Source organism: Euleptes europaea, chromosome 9 (assembly GCF_029931775.1).
Source record: "Euleptes europaea isolate rEulEur1 chromosome 9, rEulEur1.hap1, whole genome shotgun sequence".
Classification (NCBI taxonomy): Eukaryota; Metazoa; Chordata; class Lepidosauria; order Squamata; family Sphaerodactylidae; genus Euleptes; species Euleptes europaea.
The window spans coordinates 3,498,840-3,525,375 of NC_079320.1; the positions used below are offsets into that span (position 1 = coordinate 3,498,840).

General features: G+C 47.6%; 2 protein-coding genes across 2 annotated transcripts; one reads left to right on the plus strand and one right to left on the minus strand.

Annotated features, from left to right (window-relative positions):
• Positions 1-9,475: 9,475 nt before the first annotated feature.
• Positions 9,476-10,168, plus strand: LOC130483030 (N-acetyltransferase family 8 member 3-like). The gene has a single exon (XM_056855922.1). It carries the CDS (start codon positions 9,476-9,478, stop codon positions 10,166-10,168), a length of 693 nt encoding a protein of 230 aa, XP_056711900.1.
• Positions 10,169-17,217: 7,049 nt separating this feature from the next.
• LOC130482890 (PC-esterase domain-containing protein 1A-like) lies at positions 17,218-26,265 on the minus strand. Its single transcript, XM_056855765.1, has 7 exons — positions 26,193-26,265; positions 23,352-23,431; positions 22,625-22,857; positions 22,325-22,475; positions 20,721-20,967; positions 19,077-19,283; positions 17,218-17,489 (listed from the first exon to the last, which is right to left on the minus strand). The coding sequence occupies exons 1-7, from the start codon at positions 26,263-26,265 to the stop codon at positions 17,218-17,220; spliced, it is 1,263 nt and encodes a 420-aa protein (XP_056711743.1).
• Between the last annotated feature and the right edge of the window lie 271 nt (positions 26,266-26,536).

The following is a 26,536-nucleotide window of genomic DNA, read 5'->3' on the forward strand; positions in this document are numbered from 1 at the left end:
TGCCTTTCTCTAGAAGATAAGCAACCCAATGAGAAAAAACACCCAAATGCTATAATGAGAATAGCTCAAACAAAATAACAGCATGTGGCTCAATATAATTATCAAACACAACATATATTGTATAGGAACAACATCAAAAATATCAATACAACCTATCTATCTAATATAATGCGTGCATACACAAAAATCAGTGCTGAACAAAAGCAAGTAATTTATACAAATATACAAAGATGCAAAGGTGGGTCTCCACCAAATGCGCTACTGTGTAAGTCCAACAATATTTGTCTTAAAGAAAAGAAACAACAGCTTCTTGCAAAAACGGCTTAATAAATATCCTGTCCATGAACTTGGCTTGACACAGCGCTTACAGCGGATCTCCTTCATCTCATTTACTTAATTGTGATTCATATAAACTCAAGTCCCTTAAACGGGTAACTGGGAAATCTGGTGGGGACCACAATTCATTATCATGTGTTCAGAACCGAACGCAGATCCTAGGTATTCTATGCGTTTCACCTTCAGGCTTCTTCAGCCTCTAACAAGTCATCATTTCACCCTGAATAGTTTCTTGCTAATAGTTTGATGGACTGATGGTCTGATTTAGTATATGGCAGCTTTATGTGTGAGTGGTGAGGTGAAGTAGTTACAGTGTCAGATAAAGATTTGGGAGAGCCAAGTTTAAATCCCCAATCTGCTGTGGAAGCTTGTGGGGGGCCTTAGGCCAGTCACACACTTTTTACCTAACCTACTTCACAGGGTTGTTGTGAGGGTAAACTGGGGGAGAGGAGTCAGTCATAAACCACTTTGGGTCTCCACTGGGCAAAAGGCAGGGGATAAATTGAGTCAATAAATAATAGAAGGATGCAGCCTGCCTTCTGGTTGGGATCATTGGGGTTGTGTTGTACCCATTTGCAGACAGTTCCCAAAGTCTCAAGGCAGCTACTAATTTTGGCCTCAGATTAGGGTTGCCGACTCTGGTTTGGGAAATTCCTGGAGATTTGGGGTTGGAGTTTTGGAAGATTGAATTTCGGAAAGGGAGGGATCTCAGCAGAGTATAATGCCATATAGTCCACCCTCCAAAGCAGCCATTTTCTCCAGGTAGGGTTGCCAACTTCGTGTTGGGAAATACCTGGAGATTTTTGGGGTGGAGCCTGAGGAGGGCGGGGTTTGGGGATGGGAGGGACTTCAATGCCCTAGAGTCCAATTGCCAAAGCAGCCTTTTTCTCCTGGTAAACTGATCTCTATTGGCTAGAGATCAGTTGTAATAGTGGGAGATCTCCAGCTACTACCTGGAGGCTGGCAAGTGGCAACCTTATCTCCAGGGGAACGGATCTCTGTAGTCTAAAGAGCAGTTGTAATTCCGAGAGCTCTCCAGGCTCCACCTGGAGGTTGGCAACCCTACCTCAAATTCACAAAGTTGCCAACAACTCTAGCTAGCAGTAAATTCCACACCAGAACATTGCTCTGATATTGTCACTCGACTGACTCGTGTTTGAGCAGGATCCGTCACCTCCCGTTCAAGAAGGCCCCTGCGGAAGTTGACAGCCGGCTCCTTTTACACTTCAGCCCGGATCATCTGATAGAAGGAATTGCCAAAAGGCGCCGCACAGTTACTGTAAAGTGAGTCATACGTTACAAAGACCACAGGGCAGATGTGTGTTTGTTTGCCATGAGGACTTTGTGCGCTATTCGAGTTGCTACCGAGAACTTAATTCCCAGACAGGCACGGCCTGAATTGGGAACTCGGTGAGTGAGAAGTGAGGTTTCAGCCTCTCTCCTCCACCCAGTTTTCCTCCCACAGACGCAAAGGGTTACCAACCTCAAGGGAAATAGCTAGATTTGAGTCTAGTAGCACCTTAGAAACATATCTGATGAAGGGAGCTTGGACTCTCAAAAGCTCATACCCTAAAAATCTAGCTGATCTCTAAGGTGCTACTGGAATCGTGTCTAGCTGTTCTACTGCAGACCAATACAGCTGTCCTCTGAAACCAACCGTGAAGCTGCCTTATACAGACCAGACCATTAAATTTGCAGATGACACCAAGTTAGGAGGGGTAGTTAATACCCCAGAGGGTAGGGTCAGGGTTCAGAATGATCTCGATAGACTGGAGAGCTGGGCCTTAAGCAATAAAATGGATTTCAATAGGGAGAAGTGTAAAGTACTTCACCTAGGCAGACACAACATAAGGCACAGGTACAGGATGGGAGAGAGTTGGCTTGACAACAGTACATGTGAAAGAGATCTGGGAGTCGTAGTGGACCACAAACTGAACATGAGTCTTCAGTGTGATATGGCGGCTAAGAAGGCCATTGCAATTTTGGGCTGCATCAATAGGGTATTGCGTCTAGATCAAGGGAAGTAATACTACCACTGTATTCTGCATTGGTCAGACCTCACTTGGAATACTGTGTCCAGTTTTGGGCTCCACAATTTAAGAAGGATGTTGACAAGTTGGAGCGTGTCCAGAGGAGGGTGACCAGAATGGTCAAAGGTCTGGAATCCATGCCCTATGAGGAGAGACTTAGGGAGTTGGGTTTGTTTAGTTTGGAGAAGAGACGATGCCATAGTCCAACTTCCAAAGCTGCAATTTCCTCCGGGGGAACTGATCTGTGTAGTCTGGAGTTCAGTAGTACTTCCAGGAGATCTCCAGCCACCACCTGGAGGTTGGCAACCGTAGGACAGTCTGTGGTTGTTTACAACCTCCAGTTCTTGACACTCCTTATCCCGGCAAAAGTGAGGATTTCTCTGTTTTGCATTTCAAACCCTTCTAGTGATCAATCATTAACGCATCAAAGTGCCATCAGTCGGGGCAGAAGTTCCATTTGGCAGCTCCTCAGGTCGACTTAGAACAATACTGATTATTAATAATTCACGCGCAAGAACCGTGTTTTAGCAAGCACAAAGGGCAACATGTCCAGCTTGGAGAGCCAAATTTCAGGATTTGCTTCTTGCTTTCCACACATACTTGCCTTGGGCTCTCCTAGGGTTTGTTTAAAGCAATCAAGCAAAAACAGGGCCTGGGCACTTGCCAACCTCCAGGTGGGGCCTGGGGATCTCAACTGAACTTCAGACTACACAGCTCAGTTCCCCCAGAGGAAATTGCACCTTTGGAAGTTGGACTACGGCATCGCATCTTCGCTGAGCTCCCTCCCAAGGCTCTGCCCCCAAATCTCCAGCCGTTTTCCAAACTAAATAAATAACTAAAATAACTAAAATCAAGAGCCAATGATGTGTAGTGGTTATGAGCTGGACTATTATCTGGAAGATCTGGGTTCAAATCCCCGCTCTGCCATGGAAACTCGCTGGGTGACGTTGGGCCAGTCACACTCTCTCAGCCTAACCTACCTTACAAGGTTGTTGTGAGGATAAAATTGAGGAGAGGAGAATGATCTAAGCGCTTTGGGCCCCTGTTGGAGAGAAAGGTGGGGTACAAATGTATTAAATGCATTCAATAAATAAAATAACTAAATGCCATAGAGTCAGTGGCGGACTGGCCAGGGGGTCAGCTTGCCCGATGGCCCCCTAATGAAGTGGGGGCCCCTGAAACATTCGACAATGTGTTAAAAACGTTAATCACCTATTAATAGCTTTAAAATATAATAGAAGTTCCAATACTATTACTGTATGCAACTAAAATTTCAATTGTACCTTTTTCCCATTTATGTATTATTTGATAATTTAATTTTTTTCTTATAAAAATTAAATGATAGCCTTATAGTTTTGGATGGGCCCCCTTTGCCTCCTGGCAACCAATATTTTTAGACCCAGTCCGCCACTGCATAGAGTCCATCCTCCAAAGCAGCTGTTGTCTCCAAGGGAACTGATCCTTGCTGTCTGAAGATCAGTTGTAATTTCAGGATATCACCTGGAGGTTGGCAACCCTTTCTTTTGACACAGTGATTTCCCTCCTCCCCCGCCTCCAAGGAGCAGGCATCTGGCAAGCAACGGAGCCCTGCCCACTTTGAGTGGAAGCCCTGCCCGTTTTGCTTTGCCAAGGGGCGGCCGTGCCGAGCAGCAAAACACAACCCAGAATCCAGCAGCACCTTAAGGATTGCCAAGGTTTGGCCTCTGGCAGGCCTGGGGGGGCTGCTCTGCCTGGTTGGCGGCTTGTGGAGGAGGAGGAGGAGGAAGAGGGGGAGACTTGGTCGCTGTCCAGGAAGCTTCAGCAAAAGAGTGACAAAGCGGTGGCGAAGGACCGTCGTGCAGGGATCTGGCAGCAGGTGTGAGAGAGGTGGGTGCGCTCGGGGTTGGGGTCCCAGCGATGATCCCTTCGCCTGGGAATCTGTTGGCTGTTGTGAAATGGGGTTCTTGACATGGGCCGAAGTTTGCCGGTGACACAAGAATCCAGCTTCTGTCTCAGTCCCTTGGAGAGTTGAAGCTCTCCTCTCTCCCTCCTCTCCCCTTGCTGCAAAACTCTGCCGCTCGATAACAAAGCTGCCTTTGGGGCCCTCGGGCTTCCCGCTGCCAGTCGGGCCAGGCACGAGCATCTGCGGGTCTTTCCTTGCCAAAACCTCAGGGCCACACATTGGCTTAGGCTGGGTTATGCAACAGGAAAGGCAGGGAAAGGTGCGTCCTGAAAAGTGGTACTTCGCTTTAAGACACCGCAACACTCAAAGAGAACCAGGGAAGGGCCTCATTCGGTGGCAGGAGTCCTGTTTTACATGGACCCATTCCCAGGTTCAGCCTCTGCTTAAAAGACCCCATCCCTTTAGTTCAAGAAAAGCCCCTTTCCTAATATGCAGTGATGGCAAGACAAATCTTATTTTAGAGAAGAGATATTTTTTTTTTTAAATCAGCGTTATTGTTAAAAATATTTGCAACATAAAGAACCTAGCAAGTAAGAAGCTAAGTGGACCATATATTAAGAGGGCAGAAACTTGGCATAATACAGTCTTTATGTAGGATAGAAAAATAATTTTATGTATGTGGTAATTTTATCAAATTTTTATACGTCCACCCAGAACTTAGAATCATAGAGTTGGAAGGGACCACCAGGGTGGTCAATGGAGGAAACTCACAACTACCTCCCCTCCCACACCCCCAGTGACCCCCTACTCCATACCCGGAAGATGGCCAAGGTGTCCTCCCTCTTCTTTTGTATTGTTTTTCATTTATCTATTTTCTATTTCTATTTTTTATGGAAATGAAATGAAATTCTTATTTAAAAAACAGAAAAAGAAAAAAACCCTTTCCTGAGACAACAGAGAGCCCTTCGTTGGCTGCTGTGAAAGCGCACACAGTTCCAAGCAAGGGCCCTGACTAACTAGGTGTGGCATTCCTGAAAATCTCTACCTTCCCTTTTAACCACGTTTCTAGTCCCCAGGTTATTGATTGCTATTTGATTTGTCACACGCCCTTCCTCCAAGATGCTCAGGGCAGCTGGTATGTCATCCCCTCCCTCATTTTATCCTGAGTGAGAGAGACAGCAGCTCACCTAAAGTCACCCTAGTAAGCTTGGTGAAAGTGAGGAGGTTTAAACCAGAATCTAGTCCAACCTGTTAACCAGAACCGCCACCACCTGGCTCTAATGTAGGAGCCAGATTCAAGTCTCATCTTAAAGACCGACAAGATTTCCAGGGTATACGTTTTTGAGAGTCAAAGCTTCCTTTGTCAGATGGCTTTGCAGAGTTTTAAGTCATATTTATTATAGTGTTTAAAATTGTGTTTATTGTATTCATTGTATTTCATTGTAATTTGAAATGTAGTAATTTATTCCTTGTTGTTAGCCGCTCTGAGCCCTGCTTTGCAGTGGGAGGGTGGAATACAAATTGAAACAAGCAAGGGAGCTTTGACTCTTGAAAGTTTATACGCTGGAAATCGTGTCGGTCTTTAAGGTTCTATTGTACTCGAATCCTCCTCTGTTACTTCAGACCAATACAGCTACTCACCTGAAAACTGGCTCTATTATATGTTTGCAAATCTTTAAGTATTAGGAAAACCTGGGTGGGCACTGGCCAGCATTCAATAATTTGGCTCAATAGAGTTAAAACATCTGTTTAAAAACCTCATCATTCATTCATAAAACAAAGAGGAAAGAAATGAAATCAAAGCCAAGGAGAAATCAAAATAAACCCAAAAAAAATTTGTTAAGTAAAACCAAAGAACCAACCTGTTGGAAACGTCTACAAACTCTCAATATTCTCAGTCATAAAATTTAAATCTAAATATAGTGAACACGAACCTTTTCAAACATAGCGTATATTCACACAGGCCACGTTTCGACAATAAAAGCATGTTAAAATCACACCTGCTTTGACCTACAGGTCAGTAATCTCACAATATATAAAAAATATTACTACAAGACCACATCCAGCTATTTGTAAAGGTACAAGTAAAATCTGTTAACAAATTTAGCGTGAAATTGGTGGTCCGGATCCAGCAATATCGCTTTTAAAAACATGTATAATACAATCAGTATGCTTTGGTGCAATGTCATTGCTATTTGAAAATTAAATATCTCAAAGTCTCCAACCAAGGGGCAGGGAGGGACATGAACAATGCACTCTTAAGAACACTTTCCTGAGAGTAAGCCCCCACTAAACGGACTTGAGTAGGAGTCTGAGTAGACCTGTTTCAGATTGCTCTCGCAGATGCCCTTTACTGTTCAGAAAGAATTCTTAAACCACACCAGTAAGCATACATAGGGATGAGGCCAGAGTTATTTGCACCCCCCGAAAGTGTACACAGAGCCTCTGCAAAAGCATGGGCAGTGAAGAAGTCAAAAGCAAAGTCAGGGTTCCCCAACCTGGTACCCACAAGCAGCCCAGCACCCCCCCCCCAGTACTTCCCCTGGCGCCCACCGAGCTTTTCAGCAAGTGGGTGGGGTCTGTGTAAAGCAGGCTTGTTATTGGCTGCCCTCTGCCTCCAGTGGCAGCGCTCACCACTCCCTCTAAAATTCCAAAAAGTGCCCACGGGGTCAAGAAGGTTGGGGACCCCGGGGTCACATCATACAACATACAATTCTACCACAATTCTAAACATCCTACACGCTTACAAAAATACAAATATAAAATACAATTTTCCAAAATCCAATATGGTACACAACCAACACATGCAATATTCCTGTATCAACAAAGGTATGTACTTTTTCTTTCAGTGCAAACAGGTAAGTATCATCTGTATTTTACATAAGTTTCATTTTATAATTTTTTTTTTTATTCTTTTCTTTTCTTCCACAGGTGGTGGAAAAGGAATATGATTGTTTCAGTTCTTTCCTCAATACTGTCAATCCCCTGACTATCAATCATTCTTTTTGCAATTTATATTTACTTTTCAAATACGGTTTCTACCTTAAACTGCAAGTTAGTATATCCTCTCAAATAATTTCACATAGCTCCCATGGGTAGCATTAGTTTCCTATAAAAGGTCAACAAAATATTATTACCAAGCCTATTACAAATATCTACCCACTGTATTATTATTAAAATATACTCACATATTATCTGCCAGCAAGTGGCTAGTATACTTCCATATATTACTAGGTTCCCTCCTGGGATACCTAATCTGCTAATTTCTAACAGTTAGCTTTCCTAACCAAATAGGTAGCACCTGCACTCTTCTTTCTACAATGATTTGAAGTTATACCTTCACCTAATTGCCAATAAAATATGAAAAATCATTTTCCAAGTTTAATCTCATAGGTGAAATTGTTTGAAACAAATGGATAAAAAATGCTTCTTTTTGCCTCAAAATTCTCTCCACATCTGGTCTCTCATACATTTTGCTCCTGAGGTGCCAAACAACAAAATATCTTAAGTCATTTTCAGTATGCCTGTAATTGCTAAAGTGTTCCGCTAGGGGGGCCTCCGGCACTTTCGCCCATATCCTTGAACGATGTTCCAAAATTCTACTCTTTACAGCGCATATACTCGATCCTATATAAATTTTATTGCAAGGGCATAAAATTGCGTAAATAATTCTCTTAGTATTACAATTTATGAAGTTGTTTAATTTACATCTGAAGTTCGAATCTGCTTTCGTGAATTCTTTCACTTCCAAACATAATGGACACGCCGTACAGTTGTTACAGCGGAAGTGTCCCTTCAATTAAGAAAAACACGTTCCCTAAAAGACCACTGGGTCCAAGCGGACTATAGATTGAGAGCACCTGATGGGAAACCGAAACCTATGTAAAATACAGATGATACTTACCTGTTTACACTGAAATAAAAAGTACATACCTTTGTGGATATAGGAATATTGCATGTGTTGGTTGTATACCATATTGGATTTTGGAAAATTGTATTTTGTATTTGTATTTTTGTAAGCTTGTAGGATGTTTAGAATTGTTGCGGTATAATATAGAATTCCTTACATTTGTATAAGAGCTTGTTTCTGTGTCTACTTGGTTGTAACTATTATATACACTGAAGTGTCTATTGCTGCTAAGTACCTGGAGGTTGGCAACCTTTTGGATGGTAAGAAAGACGGGAGAAAACATATGGATAAAAAATTAATAAGTGTCACAGACACTTTGTCACAGATGTCCCTTCTGGGGAGATCTTGGAGCTCTCTACTTAGCCAATGATGCATTGGTACAGTTACAAGAAGCGGCCAGTTCTTTTGTCCAACCGAAAAGGGGGAGAATCTTTGGATCGGATCATTCTCCTTAGAGAGAAATAAAGAGCTATAGAAGCAGTGCGTCTTTTAAAATATTTTTTATTAAGAAATTAAACAAAATAAAAATGGCAGGATAAGGAGCAAGCATGAGCAAGCATGGTTAAGTCAGAGCGGTCTCTTTGGAATCGTTTCAGCCTCTGCCTCCCTCCCAATAGCAGCCCTTTTTCTAAGCAAGGGCAAGAGTTGTTTTGGCTTTGAATTGGCAAAGCAACGAGGTCAATTCTCACCAAAGGGCATCCTGACTAGAGATGCCAGCCTCCAGGTGGGACCGAAGGATCCCCTGGAATTTCAGTTCATCTCCAGACTACAGTCCCCCTGGAGAAAATGGCTGCTTTGGAGGGTGGACTGGTGCTTTCACACATGCCGAATAAAGCACTTTCAATGCACTTTGCAGCTGGATTTTACTGTGTGAAATGGCAACATTCACTTGCAAAGGATCGTTAAAGTGCATTGAAGGTGGATTGAAAGTGCTTTATTCGGCATGTGTGAAAGCACCCCATATGGCCTTGTACCCCAATGAGGTCCCTGTCCTCCCCAGGCTCCATCCCCAGATCTCCAGGAGTTTCCCAACCTGGATCAGGCAACCCAACTCTCCATCCCCCACCAGTGGCCAGGGGAGACCGGGCAACCCTCATCCTGACCCTGTGCATTACGCAGATATCTGTTCCTCAAAATTACTGGCATAGGACACCAGGTTGAATCAAGCTGAAGGCGGAAGTGTGTCTATCAAAGGCCGTCCCATATATCTTTTGAGCCCTAGAAGGGCTAACTGCAACTCGTCTGTACAGTTCTCTAGTTTCAGCCATTGACAACGGCCTGATCTGTTTTCCAGCACGACAGGAATGTGACGTCGTCATGGGTGAATACCACATCCGTACATTTGAGGACAGGGACTATGAGGCGGTGCGCACCATCTTCTCCCACGGCATCCAGGAGCACGCTCCAGCTGGCTGTTGGCACGTTCTCCGGTTCCCTCAGACCCACCTGCTGCTGTTGGCCATCTTCCTTGTGACCTACATGATCTCAGCTTCTCTCCTCTTCTCCTGCGGAGTGGTGGCAGCCTTTTTGGTTATGGGATGGATGCGCATGAAGGGCCTCTGGGCAGCATATGTCCAAGCTGCACTTGTCAGTGACATGCTGGACATCCGGAAAACCTACCTGGAGCCCAAAGACTGTTGCTTTTGGGTGGCAACATCTGGAGAGGAAGTGGTAGGGATGGTGGCTGCCGTCCAACCAGAAGACCCGTCTCAGCGGGGCAAGGCACTGGAGCTGAAGCGCATGTCGGTGGCCAAGCGGCACAGGGGTCATGGGCTCTCCAAGGCGCTTACCAGGACCGTCATCTGCTTTGCCCAGGAGCGTGGGTACCAAGAGGTGGTGCTGGGCACTTCCATGGTGCAGTACGCGGCTCAGCGGGTGTACGAGGGAATGGGCTTCCGCAAGGTCAAAGTGGAATACCCCTCCCTCCTTCCGCAAGGTGGAATACCCCTGGCGAAGCTGCTGCAGTTCTACATTTACTACTATCGCTACAAGATTGCCAGATCGCATTGATGCCTTTCTCCAGAAGGAGCTGCCTGGGGACTCGAAGCTGCTGCAGAAGCTGCTGGGGAGAGGCTGTGGCTGAGTGGTAGAGCCTCTGCTTGGCTCACAGAAGGCCCCAGGTTCAATCCCCAGCATCTCCAGTTAAAAGGACCAGGCAAAGATTCAAAACAGATAAAAGGAAGTATTTCTTCATACAAATTGTGGAACTCCCTGCCCCGGGATGTGGTGATGGGTGCCAGCTTGGAGGGCTTTAAGAGGGGAGTGGGTATGTTCATGGAGGAGAGGGGTATTCATGGCTACTAGTAAAAATGGATGCTAGTCATGATGCACACCTATTCTCTCCCGTGTCAGAGGAGCAGGCCTATTATATTAGGTGCTGTGGAATACAGGCAGGACATCATGCCTCTGCTGAGCTTCCCCCGTTTCCAAACTCAGCCCTCTCCATATTCTACCCCTCCATCTTCAGAAATTTCCCAAGCCAGACTTAGCAACTCTAGCTACTAGTCAGTTTTCCCTAGAAGGCAAGCACGCATCCCCCCCAGCGGTTTCAGCTCAGAAAATGGCATTGAGGGGAGGGGGGTGAGTTCTCAACTTGTGCACAATGGCTCTGATCAGAATCAGGACTGCACATAACCTGTGAATTAACCCCACACACATACACACACATATATATTCTGCCCCAAAACCTGGCTGATTCAAAGGCCCATGTCTGGGGAGTCCATTTCTGCAGAATTATTGCCTTTTATTAATCTGCAGATATATGCAGTTCTGATTCGCTCAACGTAAGGTTTTGTTAAGCAATTACCTTTTTAATAAATTGTTTAAATACTTGCAGGTTTGGGACTGGGTATATTGTTCTCAAAAGCTGGCTGTGGGGACTGGGAGGGGGGTGTCAAGGAATTGTACCCCAATCCCTTGCTAACATTTTGGTTCAACCTGGATTTAATGCCATGATGCTATTCTGTGACAGCTGGAATATAGTTGGTTGATTTGTAAGGCTGAGAAAGTCTCATTCCTGGGGGAGGTAAGCCAGCTGTCTCCAGTTCATGGTTCTACTCCTTAAACAGCCAAGGCGATTCTCCCACTTAACTGCATACCACACCAATTAGTGCCTTTTTCAGTGTCACCTGCGGACTGACGTGAATCATGGAACTGGAGCCAGAGGTTCACACTAGCCTTAGTCTGTGACCTGTGGGTCAGATGGCCAGAATCAATACTTTGATGTCTACCTCTGAAATTCGATTGGATTAGAACAATAAAAATCACAGAGTTGGAAAGGACCATAGAGGCCATCTAGTCCAGTGACAGCCCTTCAAATACCTCAAGAGAGCAATCCTGTCCCCCCTTAATCTTCTCTAGATTGAACATTCCCAAGTCCCTCAGCCTTTCCTTGTAGGGCTTGGTCTCCAGGCCCCTGATCATCCTTGTCGCTCTCCTCTGCACCCGCTCGTTCCACTCTGAATTTCATAAACAAAAATGGCTATTTTTGCCCAAGCAAACGAGGGTGTCCTGACCTGCGTACTAACAGTATGGCCTATCACATTGATTCTGGGACTGTGAAACTTTGAGACTGTGATGCTATACTATGCTGGAAAGAAGTTCAGCTTTTGAGAAACCTTTTGGAGACTGGTAACCTACTTGCCTTACATTTTGCTTTTGCCTTGCCTACATTTTGCTTAAGTTTGAAGCAAAGCCTTTACGGTGTCATTAGATCACAACAGGTGGCCGTGTTAGTCTGTCTGTTGCAGTAGAAAAGAGCCACAGAGTCCAGTAGCGCCTTAAAGACTAACAACGTTTCTGGCAGGGGATGAGCTTTTGTGAGATATCTGAAGTGAGCTGTGAGTCATGAAAGCTCATACTGTGTCATTAGTTTCCATTACAGCTTTCTAGCCAGCATGGTGTAGTGGTTAAGAGCAGTGGTTAAGAATGGAGAACCGGGTTTTATTTCCCACTCCTCCACATGAGCGGCGGACGCTAATCTGGAGAACCAGGTTCAATTCCTCACTCCTCCACATGAGCGGCAGACTCTAATCCGGAGAAACACGCTGGTTTCCCCACTCCTACACATGAAGGCAGCTGGGTGATCTTGAGTTAGTCATAGTTCTCTCCGAACTCTCTCAGCCCCACCTACCTCACGAAGGGACTGTTGTGGGGAGGGGAAGGGAATGTGATTTTTCCTTAAATTGTAGAGAAAGCCGGCATACAACTCCTTCTTATTTTATTTCACTGCTCTCGTATTTTGTCTTGTAAACCTGCACAACTTTTAAATAAACTTCCTTAACTTTTGTTTTTGTGGCTTATTTGACTGTTGGGAGGCTTCAATCTAATTCTAGTACCTTGACCAGGTGGTCCACCTACCAGAAACTTATTTTGTTATACCTATATTGCGGGTCCTACCCTGCAAAGTTGGTTTTATTAATTAAACCCTACAAAGGGCTGGAGGCTTGCTGTTTGGCTTCTAACTGACTTTGGGTCCTGAAAAGAGCTGGTGGCAGCCTACCCTGCTGGGTTGTGAGGTTTTCACACCCAGACTTGTTAATTGTGTGAACCCATGAATACATGAAGCTGCCTTATACTGAATCAGACCCTTGGTCCGTCAAGTTCAGTATTGTCTACTCATAGAATCATAATCATAGAGTTGGAAGGGACCACCAGGGTCATCAAGTCCCACCCCCTGCACAATGCAGAAAACTCACAACTACCTTCCCCCCCCCACCCCTAGTGACCAGAAGATGGCCACGATGCCCTCCCTCTCATCATCTGCCTAAGGTCACAGAATCAGCAATGCTGACAGATGGCCATCTAACCTCTGCTTAAAATCCTCCAGGGAAGGAGAGCTCACCACCTCCCGAGGAAGCCTATTCCACTGAGGAACCGCTGTTAGAAAATTCTTCCTAATGTCTAGACGGAAACTCTTTTGATTTAATTTCAACCCGTTGGTTCTGGTCCGACCTTCTGGAGCAACAGAAAACAACTCAGCACCATCCTCAATATGACAGCCCCTCAAGTATTTGAACATGGTTATCATATCCCCCCTCAGTCTTCTCCTCTTCAGGCTAAACATACCCAGCTCCTTCAACCTTTTCTCATAGGACTTGGTCTCCAGACCCCTCACCATCTTTGTTGCCCTCCTCTTGACACGTTCCAGCCTGTCTACATCTTTCTTAAATTGTGGTGCCCAAAACTGAACACAATACTCTAGGTGAGGTCTAATCAGAGCAAAGCGGTGTAAAGACCAGCAGTGTCTCTCCAGGGTCTCGGGCAGAGGCCTTTCACATCACCTACTTGCCTAGTCCCTTTAACTGGGGCTGTCAAGGATTGAACCTGGGACCTTCTGGATGCCAAGCAGATGCTCTCCCACTGAGCCACAGCCCCTCCCCTAACACTACTGCCCTAACAGCGGCTTGCTCTGCAACATCTCCGCAGGGGGTGTTGACCAGTCATATGCCATCCCCACAGTCTCTTTCTGTGGCCTCCAGAATAACCAACACCACCATCTCCACAACCTCTTATGGTAGGGTTGTCCAACGTGTGCATGTGTGGTAATATAAAAGCATATCTACTCCCCCCCCCCAATAAAAGGCAAAGAATCAGCCGAGAATTTCTCAGTGACCACCATAATCTCTCATGTGATCTTGCTGGTCAGTCAAATCAAGCTATAATCTGCCATGGTTATCAGTGAGAAACATGGGCTATACAATAAAGCCCCCCCTCATTATCCCTTTTCATGATTCTTTCACCATTTAACAGGTAGGTACAGAAGACAGGGCACGCCCAGTAGCAGTGGCTAAGGTTGCCAACCTCCACGTGGGGCCTGGAGATCATCCTGAATTACAACTCCAGACATCAGTTCCCCTGCAGAAAATAGCAGCTTTGAAGGGTGGACTCTATGGCATTATATCCTGCTGAGGGCCCTCCCCTCCCCAGGCCCTGTCCCCAAATCTCCAGGAATTTCCCATCTCAGAGCTGGCAATCCTGAGCATCGTCAAGACTGGAACTCGCCACTTTGGGAGGTCCGTCTTCACTGCTGATTTTCCAGTACAAGTGTAAAAACTTCTCTGCTACAAAGGTCATTTGATGCTGCTTGTTAACTTACTAGGAGTCTTTTTATCTTCCAAGCTGCCTGCCCGTGGCTCATTTTAGATCATCTTGCACTTTACATTTGCTGTGAAATGCTCTGTGCCTCAAGCCAGCCGGAAGTGAAGGGTATAAATGCATATTTAAAAAGGAAGAAAGAAAAATTCTCCTTGTCCATGAAGGACAAAACACTACATGCAAACAAGGGGTATCAACAAATCCTCAATAACTGTTATTGGTCCTCCTCCCTGGTTTTTGTGTTGTGTGTTTGTACATTGATATATAAAATACATTAAAATGTTTAATTTTAAATGCTGTTTTAACGTTCTGGTGTTTTCATGTGTTCATGTTTAACCCCATTGGAATGGAAAGGCAGCCCAGAAATGCTTTAAATAAATAACCGAATGAGAAGATACACTTTGTTAAGCAAGAAAGGAGGCAGCGCCCACCCCCCACCCCCCAGGCAGATCGGAATAGCAAAGGAGGAATGCCTGGGGGAGTTTCTTTCCGCAGAACAAACACATTCCTAGGAAATTAGGTCAGCTTTCTAAGAAAACTGTTCTGCACCCACCCAAGGCCACGCTCCTTGCCAGTTTGAATGATACAGACAGGCACGCTAGGGTTGCCAATTCTGGGCTGCGAAATTCCTGGAGATTTCAGGATGGTGTTTAGGGAAGGGAGGGACTTCTGCAGAGTATAATGCCCTAGAACCTACCCTCCAAAGCAGCCATTTGCTCCGGGAGAACTGCTCTCTGTAGCCTTGAGATCAGTTGTAATTATGGGAGATCTCCAGGCCTCACCTGGAGGTTGGCAACCTCGACACACCTGCTTGCTCGGAATGGGCCTGAAATATTTTGCTGCTCTGGGCCGAACTCTAACCCCACCCTCATATTTTATTGCATGCAGCAGTGGGAATGGATTTTCCTTCGGCTGCAGCTTCTTTCACATACACATGAACGAACCAGCTGGATCTTATGGCAAGAAAGGGGGCTACGATCAGAGAGGGGCACTAAGAGGCGCCCCCCCATCTCAAACTCTTGCCTGGAGCAAGGCAAAGGGGCTAGGCAGGTGCCAAGCCTGTCCTCTGGGCTGAGTCAGCCCTAACCCCACCCCAAGTCTCCTTTGGCTTTCACAGTTCTGGTGGCAGACGGAGCGACTTGCATTGCAGGCCACTCTGGGGGTATCAGATTCCCAGTTATCCAAGGCTACATTGTCAGTGGCAAGATTTGTTTCAGTCCTTATATCCCTCCAACACTAGATATATGCTGCTCAAGATCAACTGATCAAGGAGCTTCTAAGGGATAAAAGGAAAGGATTCCCAGTTACTGGGGGCAGAAGAACCTGTGCTGCAAAACAAGAGACTTCCAGAGAGAGTCTCTGGAAGTCTCCATCCTCGCAGGCTGGATAAGAGCTCTCAAGGGGCCGGATCGGGCCCATGGGCCTTATGTTTGACACCCCTACTGTAGGGTTTTCAAGGCAAGAGACAATCAGAGGTGGTTTGCCATTGCCTACCTCCGCGTCATGAGCCTGGTATTCCTTGGTGGTCTCCCATCCAAATACTAACCAGGGCCAACCCTGCTTAGCTTCCGAGATCTGATGAGATCGGGCTAGCCTGGGCTAGCCTAGGCAAGGAAAAAAAGAGACCCCCCCACACCCATCCAAGATAAAGCACAACTTTTAATTTTTAACACAGGAAAAGAAAACAAGACTCAGTTAAAAATATATATATAATAGCACCTGGGCGCAAACACGTGCCTCCTTGTAAATATTCCTCTTGAGCAAAACATCTAACCCCCTCCCCCACCAAGAGGCCCCAAAGGTCATTAAAACCGGAACCTGAGTCTTTTAAGTTTTCAGAGTCATGGGATTCGGTATCACACCCACATTCAAACCGTCCAGTTGTCAACCCAAGCCTCTGATCAGAGATCTGGATCAAACTACACACAAGACCCATAACTGGATTCCCAAATGTACCATTTACATATCAAGACCACAGCGCTGGGGGGGGGGGGGGAAGAGAAGTAATTATTCTACCCTGTGATGTTTCACTAATGGAGGACATCCTTCCCCGGCTGATTGAAGCCCCAGCAGGCAAATCTGTCTTTTCTCTGCTTAAAGCAGCCTCCCATGGAGGGGGGGGGATTTCCAGTTATGGAAGCAGTACAGGGAGGAGCCCCCTTCCCCAGCACCAGGGATCTGTCCCATAATGGTCCCTGGGCGGTGCCTTTTCCAAGTAAATCAAAAACGGATACGAAGTTGAGACAGGCCCTCACTGACAGGGTCCCTCTCTCTCGGGACTCAGCCGATGGCTGCATTTGGTCAGAATGACAAACCATGGCTTTCCGTTACAAGAAATAGCTCCGGAAATCCGTGGTGTCGGTTGCTCGTCCACTCCTCCCTTTGCTCCAGAACAGAGGACTTCCTGGGTTCATTGCAAACCCAAGTTTGCCAACATGTGCAAAACTTTGCTTGTTGCAAAAAAAAGGAAGCCTTCCATTTCTCTGCTGCATGCAATGGCAGGAGAGGGCGTAAACAAGGATGAAAGCTTCTGAGGCTTGTAAAAAACATGGCTGGTCATTGTGGCTGAATGTGGCCTGTGGAATGGAGAAACGAAGTACCTAACAGAAACAGTGGGCTGCCCAGGAAGGGACTATCTGGGAGGGCCTACGAGCCCCACAACCTGTGGGGAACGATCACCCTCAGGCCAGCCAGGGTCGCAGGGACAGGACCGGGAACCCCAGAAGCGTTCCTCTCTCAAACAACAAACAAAACCCCAACACCCTATTGCCAGAAACAACCCTCTATGAGAGGACACCGTCTTGGTCAGACAAGACCACAACTGTTCCCACGATGCCCTTGTCCCCTCTGCCACACACGTCCATGGAGAGCCACGGCAGTAAGTGCAAAAGGCGCCGGCGCCACTGAACAACCCGTAAAGAATAGACCCTCCGCAGGCAACCTGATACCCGCTCTGTTTTCCCTCAGTAGTAATCATGGTGGGCCCTCTGGAAGGGTGCATCCCTGTACATCCTGGGCTGGGCCCTCTCGTAGGGGGTGACATCCTTCTGCCAAAAGGGCTTGCTGCGCATGATCAAGCCCTGCCTGTTCTCGATGCCACGGGTCTTCCTCTTTCGATGATGAGAGCGCAGGAGGATATTTTCCTTGTTGCACGAAGGGTAAGGCTGGAGGAGGCTCGGGTCAGGAAAGGCGGCCACAGCACCCCCGAGATCCTGGAAGGTGTTAAGCTTGGCAGCTAGGGAAGGAGCACGAGAGGGGAGGATCAAAACAACGGGGTCAATAGACCACAGGAAAATTTGGGATTTCACTGCAGATCACATCTAAATGTTCAGGCCAAGGAGGTGGTTTGCAGACCTGTCATAAAATGGATGACTGCTCACCCAGCCCATCCATTTGTGGGCTCTGTTCCCTTCTAGCCTTTAGTGTGGGGAAACAATCCCTTTCTTTTATTTAGGTCTTTATATTTCCTCTTTCTCACCAAGTCTCAAGACAGGGACTGACTGCTCTCCCATGGAGTTGTCAACAGCCTGGGTAAAAATGCCATCAGGGAGGGACTGTGGATCAGTGGTAGCGCATCTGCTTGGCATGTGGGAGGGCCCTGGTTCAATCCCCAGCATCTTTAGTTAAAAGAACCAGGCAATAGGTGATGCGAAAGACCTTTCTCAGCCTGAGACCCTGGAGAGCCGCTGCCAGTCTGAGTAGACAATACAGACCTTGATGGACCAAGGGTCTGATGCGGTTTGACCCCAGATCAGTGCTGACCGTGCCAATACTGATACTTAAAGATCACACCACTGTGTGCCAAACTCAGTCAGTTGTTTTTATATAGTTGTTTTAATTGTAAGTCGCCTCGAGCAAAAATCTGGCCTAGAAATACTCTAAATAAAATAATAATAGTACTTCTGGTATGCCTAGAGAGGTAGGAAGTCCTTTACATACTTCTGTCCCCACTGTCTGGGAGGTGCCCACCAAGTATCCAAATATCAAAATCATGCCCTCCAGTTCCAGGGGAGAATGGCTGAGGGACAGGAGACCATTACAGTGCTTAAGCTTCTGAGGGATCCACCTCAGATCTGTGGGCCCAAATCTTGCACAGTGTTGTTGTAGGACAAGTTGGCTTCAGCCAGGGCAGAACGGATTGCCTTCCTCTTCCTTCGCTTCTCTCTGCTCCATCCCACCCTTTCCCATGGTGGAGAAGAAAAACCAAAGACAGGCAGGGGAGATAAAGGCCATTTATGCAGGGCTGTTTCCCTCGCGGTCACCCTGCCAACTGCTCCAGTGCTTTGCTTTGATTATGCATGGCTTTCCCGACCGTTAGAGGTTGCTCATTCTCCCTGTGCATTTCTGCGCATTTCGCCTGTGTTTTCCAGATGCTATTTTAGTGAGAATCCAGAAAATGCAGGCAAAACACACAGAACACATGGCTGCCTTATACTGAATCAGACCCTTGGTCCATCAAAGTCAGTATGGTCTACTCAGACTGGCAATGGCTCTCCGGGGTCTCAGGCAGAGGTCTTTCACATCACCTACCTGCCTAGTCCCTTTAACTGGCGAAGCTGGGGATTGAACCTGGGACCTTCTGCATGCCAATCAGATGCTCTACCGCTGAGCCACAGCCCGTCCCCAACTCATGGGGAGAGCAAAGCAACCTCTGGCTGTTGGGAAAGGCATGCATAATCAAAATGAAGTAGCGGACGGTGGTGACTGGGGGGAAACAGCTCTACATAAATTGGCCAAAGGGGAGGTAGAGACGGGACAGGCCTCAATTCAAGACCCCGTAAAGCTCTGCCGGCAAGAGGAAGAGCGGCCCCCACAAACATACCATCCAGATGGAATGGGGGGACTTGGGAATCCTCAAAGCAGGTGGCTCCAGAGTAGGTCTCGCATGTCCCCCAGGTGTTGGGTCTGAAGAGGAAGTCTTCATGAAATGCAGGCTGATGGAGCCGAGCAAGAGGCATTGGAGGAGGGGGTGGCGGCATAGATGTTGGTAGGCGGTCAGAGGACAGAGACAGCTCGTTGCACGATGGGCCTACAGAAGTCCAGGAGAAGGTTCAAAGTGGCATCCCAGGGGAAGGTGTAAAACTTCCAGAAATTTAAAGGCCCCGGGAAAAACAAACTTGGGCCAGGGGTAGGGATTTGTCCAGAATAAAACTGAAATTTGGAGGGGGGGAAACAAAATATGAGCAATACTTTTTCTTATTAAACCTAAACTTATTTGCTGATCTAGCAGCATAAAACAGGGGTGTCAAGCATAAGGCCCGAGGGCTGGATTCGGCCCCTTGAAAGCTCTTATCCAGCGTGCAAGCCAGCAACCCCCCACCCCCACCCCACTCTCAACGTGGGCTGGTGAGGCGCGGCTCAGCCCGACCAAGTGACATTTATGTCTTATCTGGCCCTCGTAACAATTGCGTTTGACACCTCTGGCATAAAAAATCACTTAGCATATACAATTGTACTCGATTTCACATTTAAGGAATTTAAGAGCCTCTGTTTTCTTCTGAGCCTGCGGGCACCTTAGGAATTCTGACACGGTGGGTGCTTTCACACATGCCGAATAAACCACTTTCAATGCACATTGCAGCTGGATTTTACTGTGTGAAACAGCAAGGTCCACTTGCAAACGATTGTCAAAGTGGATTGAAAGCGCATTATTAAGAATGTGTGAAAGCAGCCAGTGTGTGTGTGGGGGGGTGAAGCCACAAAACACCTGTCACAAAAAGGCTGCCCCAGAAGTCAAAACCTTCTACGCAACGGATGCCGTCGCTTACCTTCAGTCACGCAATGAAGATCCTTGTGCTATGGTGGAAGCTGCTACTGAAGCAACGTTTTTAAAAATCTGCACAGCCAATCAAATCTCCATTGGCCATTCAGAAACCTTATGGGGAAGAAGCTCCACCTGGCTCTGCCCACTTTCTTAAAACACCTGGCCGGCACCAGAAAAGGTTTCCATGGGCGCCATGGTGCCCACAGACACCACGATGGGGACCCCTGAACTAATACTTATCACCAAATACTGCCCACGTCAACTGGGAATCTCCACGTCAACAGGGAAGGGCACCTCTGGCAGCAAAACCAAGACAGAATTCCTGTTTCGCTTTCTGCAAAGAAGAAGGCAGGACTCCAAGGGCAGTGAGAACACTGTCTTCCTCTAAGCTCAAGAGAGTGGAAACCGAGAGATACAGGAAGAAGAAGAGGAGGAGGAGGAGTTGGTCTTTATATGCCAATTTTCTCTACCTTTTAAGGAGCATCAAACCAGCTTACAATCTCCTTCCCTTCCTCTCCTCACAATAGACACCCTGTAAGGTAGGTGGGGCTGAGAGAGTTCGGAGAGAACGGTGACTGGCCCAAGGTCACCCAGCTGGCTGCATGTGGAGGAGTGGGGAATGAAACCTGGGTCTCCAGATTAGAGTCCACCGCTCTTAACCACTACACCAGAAGGGTGACAGGATCCCCCCCCCCCGCACACCTTCGCGAGACTTTGTGTCCGGGATTTCCACGCCCCAAGCGTCCGCCACGTGGGCCAAGAGCAGATTCGTGATCCTGCGGTGCACCACGTTGTTCCAGTGGACGCCGTCCTTCACCCGGTTGCTCAAGTCATGGCGGAAGTGGAAGTGGAGGTCCACCACGTCAAAGAGGTGCAGGCTGGCCAGGGTGGCCCCATAGAAGTTGCCCTCAATGATGTCGTTGCGCAGGGACTGGCTCAGGTGCCGTAGCTGGTGGGAGAATGGAAAGCAGGGGGCTGAACGCCTCCAAGGAGGATTGCCGGGGGATTGCGGCAAATGTGCCACCCTCTCAGCTGAGGGTCCAAACGCTACCAGAACAGCAAGCCACAGCTGTAGCCAAAAGAGAGGACACACACTTGCCTGCGTCCACAAAAGGTTATGGATTCCTACCAGGAAGCATAGATTGGAGTCCAGGAGCGCCTTAGAGACCAACATGATTTTCGGAACAGAGGCTTTTGAGAGTCAAAGCGCCCTTCGTCAGATAGGCAAGAGGTGGTATCTGACAATGGTCGTTTATGCCTGGGAGTTTTTCCTGAGGTTCGTTGCTTACTAAACCCACACTTTCCTGTTGGGAGTCTATGCGCCAGCAGTCTCCAAGCTCAAATTGGGAAGTATTTCAATCCCCACCCCTTGAAACGCTGCTTCGTAATGGGCTGTACGGAGAGAAAAGTTTCCCCCACCACCACCAAACCCACTGCCGCATAAAAAAGCATTTTAAGAACATAAAACAAAAAATGGAGCAATCTGAAAAGAAGGGGGGGGAATCCAAGCCTCAGTTTTAAAAGGCAGGAAGCATTTGAATCCCTGCCTCTTTACCCGCTGCTTTGTAATTGGCTGCGAGAGAAACCAAGCTTGCAGGTCCCACGCTTTGCCTTATACATGGGGATTTCACCCGGGCTGAGCTTAGGGGAGAGGGAAGGATCGGGTTAACAGAGGAACAGGAAGGTTTGTGAAGGCTGGCAGCGAGGTTATCTCTAATGGAGGAAAAACTCATGCATAACTCCAAGGAACAACCAAGACAGACAGGGGTGAACATGAGTGAAAGTACCCATGCATAAACGACCAAAGAGAGCTTTCATTCTCCTATTCCAAACCAACACAGTTACCCTCTGAAAATAGCAGGAAGCATGTCTCTTTTTGACAGCTGTCTGCCCCCCCCCGCCCAGTGCCCAGCATGAAACAAGAGAACCCTCCCCTTTCCATGTTATCCTTTCCCAAGGACAGGATAAGTATTCAGAAAAAGAGCATCCCACATCTCCAGATCCCCGTCACTCACCAAGTTAAATTAGTACACTGAAACTGTAAAAACCACTTGCTTCTCAAGACTTTGGGCACCACTAGCTGGGGTTGCCAACCTCCAGGTGCTAGCTGGAGATCTCCCACTATTACAACTGATCTCCAGCCGACAGAGATCAGTTCCCCTAAAGAAAATGGCGCTTGGGCAACTGGACTCTAGAGTGCTAAAGTCCCTCCCCTCCCCAAACCCCACCCTCCTCAGGCTTCACCTCAAAAACCTCCCACCGGTGGCAAAGAGGGACCTGGCAACCCTACCGGTCGCCTCTCTTACCTCTGGGATAAGGAAGCCCCCGGTAACCCTGGGGCCCAGCGGCATGGTCATGTTCCAGATGACCAAGCAAAAGGCAGGGAGCACCGCGTCGAGTCTGTTGAAGACGGTCTGCAGGTTCCCACAGTATTCCTCCATGGAAGAGGTGCCATACCTGCCAAGAGGAGGGTGGACAGCAGGTGAGTTTGGGCCAAATGAGATCACCTCCTCGGATTTGCATGGTCTCTTGTTTCCACCTGTGGCGTCCGTGCCCTTGCCACAAGAGGATCTTGGCCCAGCTCCACGGCCGGAGGTCAGTCCTACCTTGAGAGATCCCAGACGCAGGAGTTGAGGACCAACACATCTGGTTGTGGGCCAGCCCGGAAATCTTCCAGGATGCTCTCCAGGTACTCCGAGTAGATGCGAGTGAGGAAGTAGAAGCGGATGAGGTGGTGGTCCGTGCGGTACTGGCGGACTTCACGATACTGGGTCCCATTGTGTAGCTCCCCCAGAACTCCCCCTTCGATTAAGTGGTCGTTTTCAAAGCGGAGCTCCCCCTGGGGGCCGGGGAAGAAGGTAGCCTTAAACACTGTCGATCTTCGTGGATCTCACACTGTTTCCCTAAAAGCAACCCCCTCCCCAGATCCCCTGGTCAGAACCTCTGGATCTCATAAGAACGTAAGAAAGGCCCTGCTGGATCAGACCCAGGACCATCAAGTCCATCAGTCTGCTCACACAGTGGCCAACCAGGGGCCTCTAGGAAGCCCACAAGCAAGGTGACTGCAACAGCATTCACCTGCCTGTGTTCCACAGCACCTCATATAATAGGCATGCTCCTCTGATCCTGGAGAGAAAAGTGACAGGCTACTAACAGAGCCAGTGTAGTGATTAGAGTCCCTTCCCTCCCCAAGCTCCACCTTCAAATCTCCAGGAACTTCTCAACCCAGAGCTGCTAATCCTAAAAAAACCCCAGTTCTTGTAGCCAGCCCTGGGGAATGCCAAGCTCCAGTTGCCCCCAACCGTGGAGCAAAGGGACTGGATGGGTGGGTACCTTGGACTTCATTTGCGAAGAGGAAAGCAGGGAGTCACTCTGCAGAAGCTGGATGAGGTCTTTATACACCGACCTCTGGACTACGAGAGACAGAGAGAATAAGTGAGGAGTGGTTCTATTCTGCTCCCTGGCGTAAGAACATAAGAACCTTGCTGGATCAGACCAGTGAGGGTTTATCTAGTCCATCATCCTGTCTCACACAGTGGCCAGCCAGTTCTTCTGGAGGTCCAACAACAGGGCAGAGAGACCAAGGCCTTCTCCTCATGTTGCCACCTGCCTCTGGGATTCAGAGGTTGACTGCCTCTGAACGGGGAGGTTCCCTTCAGTCACCATGGCTAGTAGCCACTGATAGACCTCTCCTCCATGAACCCATCTAATCCCCTTTTAAAGCCGTCTTTGCCTGTGGCCAGCACTACATCCTCTGGCAGTGAATTCCACAACTTAATTATTCTCTGTGTAAAGAAGTTAGGAAGAATTTTCTAACAGAGCGGTTCCTCAGTGGAACAGGCTTCCTCGGGAGGTGGTGAGCTATCCACCCCTGGAGGTTTTTAAGAAGAGGTTAGATGGCCATCTGTCAGCAATGCTGATTCTGTGACCTTAAGCAGATGAGAGGGAGGGCATCGTGGCCATCTTCCGGACATGGAGTAGGGGTCACTGGGTGTATGTGGGGGGGACGTAGTTGTGAATTTCCTGCATTGTGCAGGGGGTTGGACTAGATGACCCTGGTGGTCCCTTCCAACTCTATGATTCCAAGTATTTCCTTTTAACCATCCTGAATCTGCTACCCATCAGCTTCATTGGACACTCTCGAGTATTTTGAAGAGTGAGAAAAAGTTCTCTTCGTCAGCTTTCTCCACATCATTTTATAAACCTCCATCATGTCCCCCCTTAGTCGGTCTCTTTTCTAAACTGAAAAGTCACAGACTCTTCAGCCTTTCCTCTTAGGGAAGGAGCACCAACCCCCTAATCATCTTGGTTGCCCTCTTCTGCCCTTTTTCCAGCTTTGCAATGTCTTTCGTTGAGATACAATGACCACAGCTACACACAGTATTGCAAATGAAGCCGCACCATAAATCCGTACGGGGCATTATAATATTCGCCGGAACTACTGGGGGGACCTGGGCCTGTGAAGGAAAACCCCACCTTTGGGGCTTGGGGTCGGCTGGTCGGCCACATTTTAGCTGGTTCGGGGCCTGCTTCAGCCCAGCCATAAAGATTATTTTATTTCTTCCAGCTAGATTTTATAGAGCCATAAGATAAGGCAGCCCACAATTACAACATCGAGAAGTATGCAGCTGTCCTCTTAAACCTCTTGAAATGACCCCATCAAATCAGTGCAGTTGAGCAACCAAAGGAAGAAGGGAGGGGGCGTAAAACTAACAGGGGGGGAGGGATTCAGCGGCAGAGGAAGCTCCCCGCGTTCTGGCGGCAGACCAGAGCGGCGAGCTTTTATAGCCCGTAAAAACCCGTAAAGCTCCCGAGGCAGATAAAATGGGTCCCATAAAAAGTCAGCTTTGGAAAAAAGCCATCGAGGCAGAAAAACCAAACGCAAGAACGGTGGCCCGCTTGCCCAAACCAAACATTGAATGCGGCAGCCTAGGATCTGCCGCCTAAAATAAAGCAGAGGGGGCAGAGATCCAGCGTTGCGATGCCACCACCGAGGAAGCCTTTTCCCTCATACCCAGGGCCCCAGAAATGTGCATGGGCAAATTCCTCCCCTCCCAAGAAAGGTCCTCCCACCTACAAGGGGAATTAGAGACAGGGACTTTTGTGTGGTGGCCTCTTACCTTTAAAATGTCCACCCCCCCTTGAGGCTACTTTACTTTATTTTAGGCGCCAGGCTCAAACACATCTTTTTACCCAGTCTTTTCATTAGGGGTTTTATCTTACCAGCTTTCTAATGGTCTGCTTCTGTTTTATGGGTCATTTTGATGCTACTTGCCTCTAAGGGCTTCTTTTTTTTAAGGACTGTAGCTTTTCACTGTGCACCACCTGCAGCAGGACTTGGAAATAGGTGGCATAGAATTATTCTGAATAAACAGGATAAAACAAGACACTGGGGACATTAAACTGGCCTACCTTAGAGGGTTGTCACAGGGGACTGCTGAGAGAACTTTGTGAGCTGCTCTGAACGCTCTAAGAGCGTTGAGCCATACGAATGCTAAGCTTGATAGTGATTTCTCTACACCAGGGGTCCCCAACCTATTTGAGCCTGTGGGCACCTGCGAGCATAGTGGGAGCAACCACAAAATCGCTGCTGCAGGAGGCAGAGCCAGCCACAAAGTGATTGACGCAGCTTAACCTCAGTCAAACAGTGAAAATCCTTGTGCCGTGGTGGCAGCAGAAGCCCAAGGAAGAACGGAAAACAGCAGAAAGCAGTTTTCATAAAAATCGGTTGAGCCCCGGGATGCCAACAGCATGCAAGCAGCTTTTTTAAAATCCTTTAGTAGCCAGGAACCAAAATGGTTGTGTCTGAAATGACTCAAAACATCTGTTTGCAGCCAGCTGCTAAAACGGATTATAAGGGTAGTTTAAAAGGAGCGCAGGGCTGTTACCGCACTAGGTATTCCCAGCGATGTATTAAGAGTTTGAAAATGTTATAAAAAAACATCGCTTTAAAAGGGTTTTTGGATGCCACGGCTAAAAAATGGTCGGAAGACATCTTCACAGCTAAAGGGGCCAAACAAAGTGCGAACGGTATTTTTTATAACATTTTCAAACTCTTAATACATCGCTGGGAATACCTAGTGCGGTAACAGCCCAGGGATATTGATCCCAGCGCATGCTTTCGGGAGTCAGAGCTTTGCTTTCGCAGATGCGCAGAGTGACTTGAGGACTTACTCGAGTCGCCCAGGATGACCACAAACTTGTTGTGCAGGAGTTGCCGAACCTCCTTGGAATGGAAATTGAGCATCGCAGTCGGTGTGCAGCAGTTTCTCTGGGAAGAACAATCCTCCGACTCCTATTAAAAGGACAGACAGGAGGTCTCAAAGGGAAGGGGAAGAGAAAAATGGTGTTAGATGCAGACACATGTCACAAAAGTCTTTGAAAGCAGTCAGGTCTGCCAAATGCTGGGGTTGCCAACCTCCAGGTGGGGCCTGGAGTTCCCCTTGAATTACTACTGATCTCCAGACAATAGGTATCACTTCCCTTGGAGAAAATGGCAGCTTTGGAAGGCGGACTCT